Source organism: Triticum dicoccoides, chromosome 5A, assembly GCF_002162155.2.
Source record: "Triticum dicoccoides isolate Atlit2015 ecotype Zavitan chromosome 5A, WEW_v2.0, whole genome shotgun sequence".
NCBI lineage: Eukaryota > Viridiplantae > Streptophyta > Magnoliopsida > Poales > Poaceae > Triticum > Triticum dicoccoides.
Genome location: NC_041388.1, coordinates 131865907 through 131875262, shown reverse-complemented (window position 1 = coordinate 131875262; position 9356 = coordinate 131865907). Strand labels below are relative to the sequence as shown.

Sequence of the window (9356 nt, the reverse complement as noted above, 5' to 3'; positions counted from 1 at the left end):
ACCGCCGTCGATGTGAGAGTGGGAAGAGGGAAGGAAGAGAGCGATGATGGTAATTATGCTGTCACTTCAAGAAACACCGCGATGTCTTGAGATCGTTTCCTCGCGTGCAATAACCCACGCCCACGTGCCTCAAGTTGCATTGCTTGCCTTTGGCTATGAAAAGATAGCCGATTCGACTATTCCCTAAAGCCAGCCTCAGAGGTGCTTTATGCTTCGTACGTGTTAGTTTTTTGATGCGACCCAATCAATCAAACGGATCAATTTCTTTTCGGTTTAAGCTTGATGCGAACAACCAAACGAGTCCTAAGCGTAACAGTCATAATACGTCAACGCTCGGTATAAGCGTACACTGCTTTATCATGTAGTATATCTGTATATACAGGCGTAACAAGCCGCAGCTCGGCAGCATCTTCTCTCCTAATCCAAAAGTGCGCGTGCTTCCTTGTCGCGTCTGTACGGAGCTGAGGAGGAGATGGACGCCATGGCAGCGCTCGCCAGAACGGGGCCTTCCCTCGCCGCCGCCGGCCACAGGAGCTCCGCAACGTTCCGGCCGTCGGCGTCACTCTCCTCCTTCGCCTCCGCTTCCTCGAGGAACCGCGGCCGCGTCGGGCTGAGCACGGCGGGGTGCAACCGGTGGGCAACCAGGGTAGCTCGCGCCACCCCCAACCGCATCGTCGCCTCCTCGGTTGGTTCCCTGGACTTGGCTCTCACCTACTTGCGCTCGCCCGAGGCTTCTCGTTGGGGATTAGGGCCGGCTAGGGTCGAAATTTGGTTTGGTGCTGCTGTGAATTGTCATGGTTTTGGTTTAATGTAGTATTGGTTGAGCTCATTTATTCAGTATAAATGGAAAAAGATGAGCTGCTTGTTAAGAAATACCCCCTTCTAATTGCGGGTGACCATGCATACATGAAGAAAATGCACCATAATGTGGCTAATGCCATATTTTGCCTGGCCCAGCCTCAACTTTTTCCAACCATTTTAAGTAATTGTCTATGTGACTGTAGGTAGGAACTGAAATAGAAGCGAAATTAAGCTGTTGTCTTTCTGTCAGTTGGTGACCGACAATTTTGGCGATGTATAGCACTGAAATTGAACTAAGATATCTATCAATTCAGTAATTGATATCTTAGTCCCCTTCTAATTGTGGGTGACTATGCACAGATGAAGAAAAAATTTCCAACCATTTTGAGTAATTATCTATGTCAATGTCGGTAAGAACTGAAATTGAAGTGAAATTAAGCTGCTATCTTTCTGTCAGTTGGCGACCGACAATTTGACAATGTATAGCACTGAAATTGGACTAAGATATCAATCCTGGAAATGGTGTAACTGATATCTTACTTCCTTTCTAATTGCGGGTGACTATGCACAGATGAAGAAAATGCATTATAATGTGTCTAATTCCATATTTTGCCTGATCCAGCCTGAACTTTTTCCAACCATTTTAAGTAATTGTCTATGTGAATGTCGGTAGGAACTGAAATTGAAGTGAAATTAAGCTGTTGTCTTTCTGTCAATTAGTGACCGACAGTTTTGGTGATGTATAGCACTGAAATTGAACTAAGATGTCAATTCAGGAAATGGAGTAATTGATATCTTAGTTCCCTTCTAATTGCGGGTAACTATGCACGCACGAAGAAAATGCACCATGATTCCATATTTTTCCTGGTCCAGCCTGAACTTTTTTCAACCATTTTAAGTAATTGTCTATGTGACTGTCGGTAGGAACTGAAATTGAAGTGAAATTAAGCTGTTGTCTTTCTGTCAGTTGGCGACCGACAATTTTGGTGATGTATAGCACTGAGACATGCTACATTGTGTTGATTATCAAATAAAAGTCATTTCTGTTCACTATCAAACTGTAAGACGGATTGTCTTCTGTTTACTAGATTGTTTTGTAAGGGAAAGATGCCATTTTCATTAAGTACCTTTAGTAGATTTTGCATCTTGTTGTCATTTCAACTCTAGCTGTGGAACTATCGGTCGGATTCCTCAAAATTTATTGATCTGTGCTATATAGTGGTTGTATCCACTACATATGCTACAATTGTGTGTTCACAAGAATTCTGGTCAAACTTTTGACCTTAGTTTTTACGCAGGGATCCCTGTGTTCTGATTGTGTTTTTTTTTAAATTGTAACAATGTGTGGGGTAGTTAGGATGTTAATAGGCATGTAGCCAAGTTCCTCTTCCAACCTCTTTCCAAAAGGGTAATGCTATCAATAACTTTATCTGTTTTGACACATGCATAACCACAGAGTAGGGATCTTTCCTGGTTGAGTCCTGGTCTCATGGTTTTGTTTGGTATGCTCTTATATTAAACCTACCAGAACTTCAGAAATGGCTTAGTTATTTTGAGAATTTGTTAAAGTTGATGTAGTCCTTTTACCAATTTCCTGGAAGATTCAGCAAAGCATTTTTCTCAAGTTTTAGGAATGTAATAGTGGGTAGATGGTTCTCGGTGAAGTCATCATTTGTTAATCCCTTTCACCAAGACAAGGTTGATCAGTGAACTTTTTAAGGGCAGTCGACGAGTAATGGACTCGGGAAACCTAATGCATACATTTATTTGCTACCCAAGATTGTCATTCAAGGAAATAAACCCAGTAAACGATGTGGCCACACCCCTAAACACAACCGGTGTCGTAATCATCAATATTTGATATTTGTCATTTTTATTGACTATGACAGATCACCTCTTTACCAAGCTGAGACCAATTATGCCTAATTGTCCAAATTGTAAACATGATTTGATTCTCCATTCTGTTAGATTGAGCTAAGATGATCCTCCAAAGTGTCCAATAATTGATGTATTACTAAAAGGGCAGCCAGGTGCACTTGCGCACGATCCAAGGAAATGCCCAACCACTTTGGGTCTTTTGTATGCAGCCTTTCCCTACATTTCTGCAAGCGGCTGTTTCCAGGACTCGAACCAGTGACCTCATGGTCACAAGGCAATAGCTTTACCGCTGCGCCAAGGCTCCCCTTCCAATAATTGATGTATCACTAATTTGGGAATTTGCAGTCTGCTTGTTTTGCGTTGGCTTTTGTATTTGATGCCTGAAAGATATAATAGATGTTGTTTCATTTAAGAGCGCCAACTTAGTTCATCCCTTCTCAGAAAAGGAAACCGAGGACTATTACGACATTACCAGTTATTCCTTTTCCAGTTAAAGAAACTAAGAAACATTGTGGTCTATCTTGATGATTATGGGACGGAGGGAGTATGAGATATTGCTTAACTAGATTTTTATTTTGTGCAGGAGGTTGAGCAGACCTACATTATGATCAAACCTGACGGTGTTCAGCGTGGTCTGGTATGTGCTTCTTGACTTTTATCAATGTTTTGGTATCTGTTGTTTGTTTCAGTTCAGATAAAACATATAGTCTTTGCCTGTAGGTTGGAGAGATTATTTCTCGCTTCGAGAAGAAGGGCTTTTTGCTGAAGGGGCTGAAGCTTTTTCAGTGCCCCAAAGACTTGGCTCAGGTTTGCTTAAAAATGCATTAAATCTTTCGAAGCTGCTGTCACCTTTTAGTGCTTACTTAGCATGGTAAAATGTTCAGTGTAATTATAAGCAATACCTTTTTTTTTCTAAAGGAAAGCATCATCCTTCTGTCACTCTGTCAGTTTAATAGTTCAAAATGGTACCATTGACACTCGCAGTGGTTAAAATGCCAGCATCTAATAGTATTTGTCACAATAGAACACCATATCCCAGTTTATTTTGTTAAACGTCATTTTCTGTAACACCATGTATCTGCCATAATAGGATGCACTAAAAAATTCTTAGCATGTGTCAGCCAAGCAGTTTTTAGAAAACATTTCTTCTGAAAATACCACTTAGATCTGGTCAAGCCAGATTTTTTACAAGTCAAAAAGAGCATAAGGTCTTGTCTTTGTTTTCACATAGAGAAGTAAATGTTGAGAGTCAACGAATTGAAAATGCTTTTACATACTAAGTTAATAACTCTCCTATTCTGTCTTTTTTTACCTCAGGAACATTACAAGGATCTGAAGGAGAGACCTTTCTTTCCCAATTTAATCGACTACATAACTTCTGGACCTGTAGTCTGCATGGTATATATTTGTAAAGAACTGAAGATATTTGCAACTTCGCATTTTGATCAATATGAATTTCGCCTTTATATTACTTTCGCTATTTTGTTCTCTAAGGCCTGGGAGGGTGATGGTGTTGTTGCGTCAGCTCGCAAACTGATCGGAGCTACTAACCCCCTTCAAGCTGAGCCAGGGACCATAAGGGGTGATCTTGCAGTTCAAACAGGAAGGTTGGCACCCATGCCTTTCCATGTCTTCACACTATTATTTGCAGAATTCCTGTTTAATTTTATTTTATTTCACCTCTATTTACACCCTCTATGTGTACCAAAGAAATTATCATGGAACATTGCTTTTTCAGGAATGTCGTCCACGGAAGTGACAGCCCTGATAACGGCAAGCGAGAAATCGGTAAGTTTTGCCAGTGGCGGATCTAGCAGGGGTGCCATGGCACTCCCCCTACAAAAATGCAAAATAATATATGTATACTATATTCAATATTAATTATAATTGTGTAACAACTTAGTGCTATTTCAGACTATTTAGGCTAAATTATACTATTTTAGTGCAAGTTATTTAGATTTTGTACCGACGTGTTGAAGTTTTTCACCCCTAGTACTTAGATTCTAGGTCTGCCAGTTAGTGTTGCAGCACTTCGGTGCACCGCCGGTTGCTATTCAAGTTGATTCAGTATTTATATGGTTATGGTGTGAATGTTAGCTTGAAGGGAGCTTGGTTTCGCAGCAATTGAGTGCACCGCTATTTGCAGCAATTCTTGACAATAACTTATGTTCTTGTCCTATCTGTAGGATTATGGTTCAAAGAGGGTGAGCTTGCTCAATGGGAATCAGTTCAAACACCCTGGCTTATAGAGTGATCTTTGCATATCAGTTATCACTGCAAGAACCTGATCCAATACTTATTTGGTCAACTTGATTCTGAGGGGCCATGTATGTATGAGTTTACTTCTACCAAGTAAAGTAGCCTGTCAGGGCTTCAAAATTTTCACCATTGCTCACCTGTATGTTCTTTCTTTCTTTGTAAATGTTGAGCGGGTTCAGAACTCTGGCCTTTGGTCAGTATAAATCTTCCTGTTGAGAACTTTCTTCTACTCGGATGTTAATGTTTTGATGAAGAATCAATGCAAAAAAGTTCCAAGGCGTGGACACCGTATACTCTTCTATACTTTACTTCTTGTGGGCCTGTGGCATACGACAGTATTTTTTTAGGGTCACTGACAGTTTCTTTAACACAGACGCAGCCGCTCATACATACACATACACTCATCCTTATGAATGCATGCACATACGCAATACAATTTTGTTGGCAAGATAGAAATTTTACAAAATTTCTGGAAATCATGGTTCCTGGCATGGCATGGGGCGGTCAAACACCTTCACCATAATGCGTGCAAATTACACCGTGGTGTTCAAGACCATGGTCTCTCTCATCCGGATTTCAGTATCAATTGCATCTACAACCTTACCATAAGCAAGCATCCTGAGAGTAGCCGTGCATTTCTGTAGAGGAGAGAAAGGAAGTTGTCCACAACAATCCTTTCTCGGCTTGAAGTTGTCATCAGCCTTCTCCAGGGCAGAACAAATTTCTGCTCATTTAGAAGCGACGTCGAGAAACCTTCATGGTATTTTGTCCACTGTGAAGTAGTTTGTGAACAGAAGCCTACTACTTCTTGAGCTTGCGTTGATTTTTCCCTTGAAGAGGAAACGGTAAAGTTAAGAAGCAATGTATCAATCCAGTAGGAGGCACAAGCAAGTCTCCAATATATGCACCTGCACAAACTAACAAACACTTGCACACAACGCGAAAAAGGTGTTGTCAATCCCTTCACGGCCACGAACAAGAGTGAGTTCTATAGAGATAGGTATAAAAGATAAATAAAAGAGATAGTAATATAAATAAATTGCAGCAAGGTATTTTTGGGTTTTTTGATTTATAGAACAAAAATATATAATGGAAAATAGACCTGGGGCCATAGGTTTCACTAGAGGCTTCTCTCTTGAAAAAAAACATACGGTGGGTAAATAAATTACTATTGAGCAATTGATAGAAAAATGCATACTTATGACGATATCTAAGGCAATGATCATGAATATAGGCATCATGTCCATGACAAGTAAACCGAAACGATTCTACATCTACTACTATTACTCCACACATCGACTGACTCCTGCCTGCATCTAGAGTATTAAGTTCATAAGAACAGAGTAACGCCTTAAGCAAGATGGCATGATGTAGAGGGATAAACTCAAGCAATATGATATAAACCCCATATTTTTATCCTTAATGACAACAATACAATATGTGCCTCACTGCCCCTTCTGTCACTAGGAGAGGACACCACAAGATTGAACCCATCACAAAGCACTTCTCTCATTGCAAGAAAAATCAATCTAGTTGGCCAAACCAAATCGATAGATCGAAGAGAATTACTAAGCTATCTTAATCATGCATAAAAGAGTTCAGAGACAACCCAAATAACATTCATAGATAATCTGATCATAAATTCACAATTCATCGGATCTCAACAAACGCACCACGAAAGAAGATTACATCGGATAGAACTCCAAGAATATCGAGGAGAACATTGTATTGAAGATCAAAGAGAGAGAAGAAGCCATCTAGCTACTAGCTATGGACCCTTAGGTCTGTGGTAAACTACTCACGCTTCATCGGAAGAGCAGCAAGGTTGATGCAGAGGCCCTCCGTGATCGAATCCCCCTTCGGCAGAGTGCCGGAAAAGGCCCCAAGATGGGATCTTACGAGAACAGAGGCTTGCGGCTGTGGAAAAGTATTTTGGTGGACGCTTATGATGCACTGTTCAAGATATCTTCCGATATTCTGATAAATCGGCCGATTTATCGCTTACCGTTGTCTGACCGATAAGATAAATCGGCCGATAAATCAACTGATATGGCAATAAATCGGCTGATATTGCTGATAAACTGGCCGATTTACCCCTTATCATGGGTCGACCGATAAGTTCTCGATAAGCGATATCCCCAACATTGTTATGATGTTTGGGGAATATTTGAGAATATATAGAGCTGGAATTAGGGTTAGGGGACTCCCGAGGGGCCCATAAGCCAGGGGGCGCCCTGAAGGCTTGTGGCCTCCTCAGGACTCTTCTGGCCCTCTCTCCAAGTCTTATGGGTGTCTTCTGATCCAAGAAAAATCATCGTAAAGTTTTATTCCATTTGGACCGTTTGATATTCATTTTTTGTAAAAGTCAAAAATAAGAAGAAAAAAAACCAGAAACTAGCACTGGGCTCTAGGTTAATAGATTAGTTCCAAAAATAATATAAAATAGCATATTAATGCATATAAACATCCAAAACAGATAATACAATAGCACGGAACAATCAAAAATCATAAATACGTTGAAGATGTATCAATCATCCCCAAGCTTAATTCCTGCTCATCCTCGAGTAGGTAAATGATAAAAACAGATTTTTTTGATGTGAAATGCTACCTAACATATTTATCAATGCAATCTTCTTTATTGTGGAAAGAATAATTAGATCCATAAGATTCAGAACAAAAGTTCAATATTGACATAAAAATAATAATACTTCAAGCATACTAATAAAGCAATTATGTCTTCTCAAAATAACATGGCATGTCCTGTTGAGCCTGGATCTGGCTCTGTGAATGCCACTGAGGCTGGATTTGGTTCGACCGTGGGCGGATTGAGGCCCTTGCGAGCAATCCCATCTAGGTGGCACATTTGATAGCAGCGGATTCTAGGCGCTGCCATGCGCACACAACAACCATCGGCGAGAGGACTTGGCGGCAGTTACCGAAAGCGTTGAGTTGATGTCTTCAGTTCGAGTGATTTATCCTTTAGTCAAATACTCCCTCTGTCCCAAAATATAAGAACATTTTCACACTACACTAGTGTCAAAAACGTTCTTATATTATGGGACGAAGGGAGTAGCTGAGTGTGAGTTGTCTGCCAAAGTGATGGATGGCTGCTATATCAGCTGACCTCATGGTTGTATTCCCTCCAGGGTGAAAACTCATGATTAATCTTCTCTCTTGACTAGGCAATATCAACCATCAACGTCACACATCGTTACTATGTTAAAGGTGTTGGTTCAAAGATCTGCAGCAAGGTGATAGTCCCTGGTCCATTGTCTGGTTGGACCAACAACTCCATGAGTGCAAACGCCAATTCCCTATCGAAGGTGTTCTCTTGGAGCGACTAGTGGATTGCTTCACGTACCCTATGTGGTACGATTTTGGAGATGTTGGCGCAAGGCTTGTCTGGGAAGGGAGCAATGAGGACCCCGTTCTCCTCCAGTGTGAGCTGCGACATATCCTCAATGTCATTCCCTATTGACGGGGCATTGGGGTCAACTGACCCCAAATAAAACTAGGCAAATCAATGTAGATTACTGTTTATTCATGTGTATTAGAAGGTTTGGCCCTTACTGCAATGAAGTTGACCCCTTTGCCTTAGGACACACATTGTTAGAGTACGTAATGGGCCTGGGCTGGCAGTATAGCCCATTAGTCTTAGGGTTAATTAGAGATAAGGGTCTGTTCTGGCGGAGCTGCTTGTAGTCGACCTTTCCTCGCAGGCCCCATTTGCTCTTCATCTCCCGGAACAGGCCCTCGACGCTGAACGGCAGGACCGAGTGGAACCGTCCCACTGCCGTCCAGCGCGTCTTCATCTCTGCCCGGGCCTTGGAGAGGTCGAGGACGACCACGTCCTCCACTCTGGGTGATCATAGGTGGCATACAGCCCAAGATCTCTCCCTCTGGTGACGGAGGGGGTACTGCTGAACACGGGGTGGTGGCCTCTACTTCAACCATGGCCTCCATCCAAATGAAGGACCAGGATCGGGCCGATAGTGCACCTGCTGTCTTGACCGGGTGGCATACTGGGCTGGGGGAGGGACCCGACAGCAACAACATCCCTCCCCTGGAGTAGAGACTAAAGGACAAAGATGGGATCAGCTCGGAGCAGGTTCAGGATCATGAGGTAGTTAAACTGATGGAAGGTATAATAGAGGGGGCAGAAGGGGGCTCAGTGCTAGGCAAAAGAAATGTACGTCCTGTAGAGACGGGGATAGGTGTTGCTTTTGGTCAGGGGTCAAAGGGAACGGAGAATGCAAAAAAGAAAAAAGGGGTAGGCGTGATGGAGGTCAAGATTTGTAATGGGGAGGAGGGAGTCAAGGAAGCAACCGGCCTCGGGGCTGCCAGTCAACTGGCGGACGCGGATGAACGAGCCCACCAGGAGAAATGAGGCTCCTCAGTTGGAACTGCCGAGGACTAGG

At 42.2% G+C, this 9356-nt stretch overlaps 1 protein-coding gene across 1 annotated transcript; it reads left to right on the top strand.

Annotated features, from left to right (window-relative positions):
- The first annotated feature begins 389 nt into the window (after positions 1-389).
- LOC119300254 (nucleoside diphosphate kinase-like) lies at positions 390-5241 on the top strand. Its single transcript, XM_037577277.1, has 7 exons — positions 390-685; positions 3263-3316; positions 3400-3486; positions 3997-4077; positions 4174-4286; positions 4418-4467; positions 4866-5241. Exons 1-7 carry the CDS (start codon positions 473-475, stop codon positions 4931-4933), a joined length of 666 nt encoding a protein of 221 aa, XP_037433174.1. The 5' UTR covers positions 390-472; the 3' UTR covers positions 4934-5241.
- The last annotated feature ends 4115 nt before the right edge of the window (positions 5242-9356 follow it).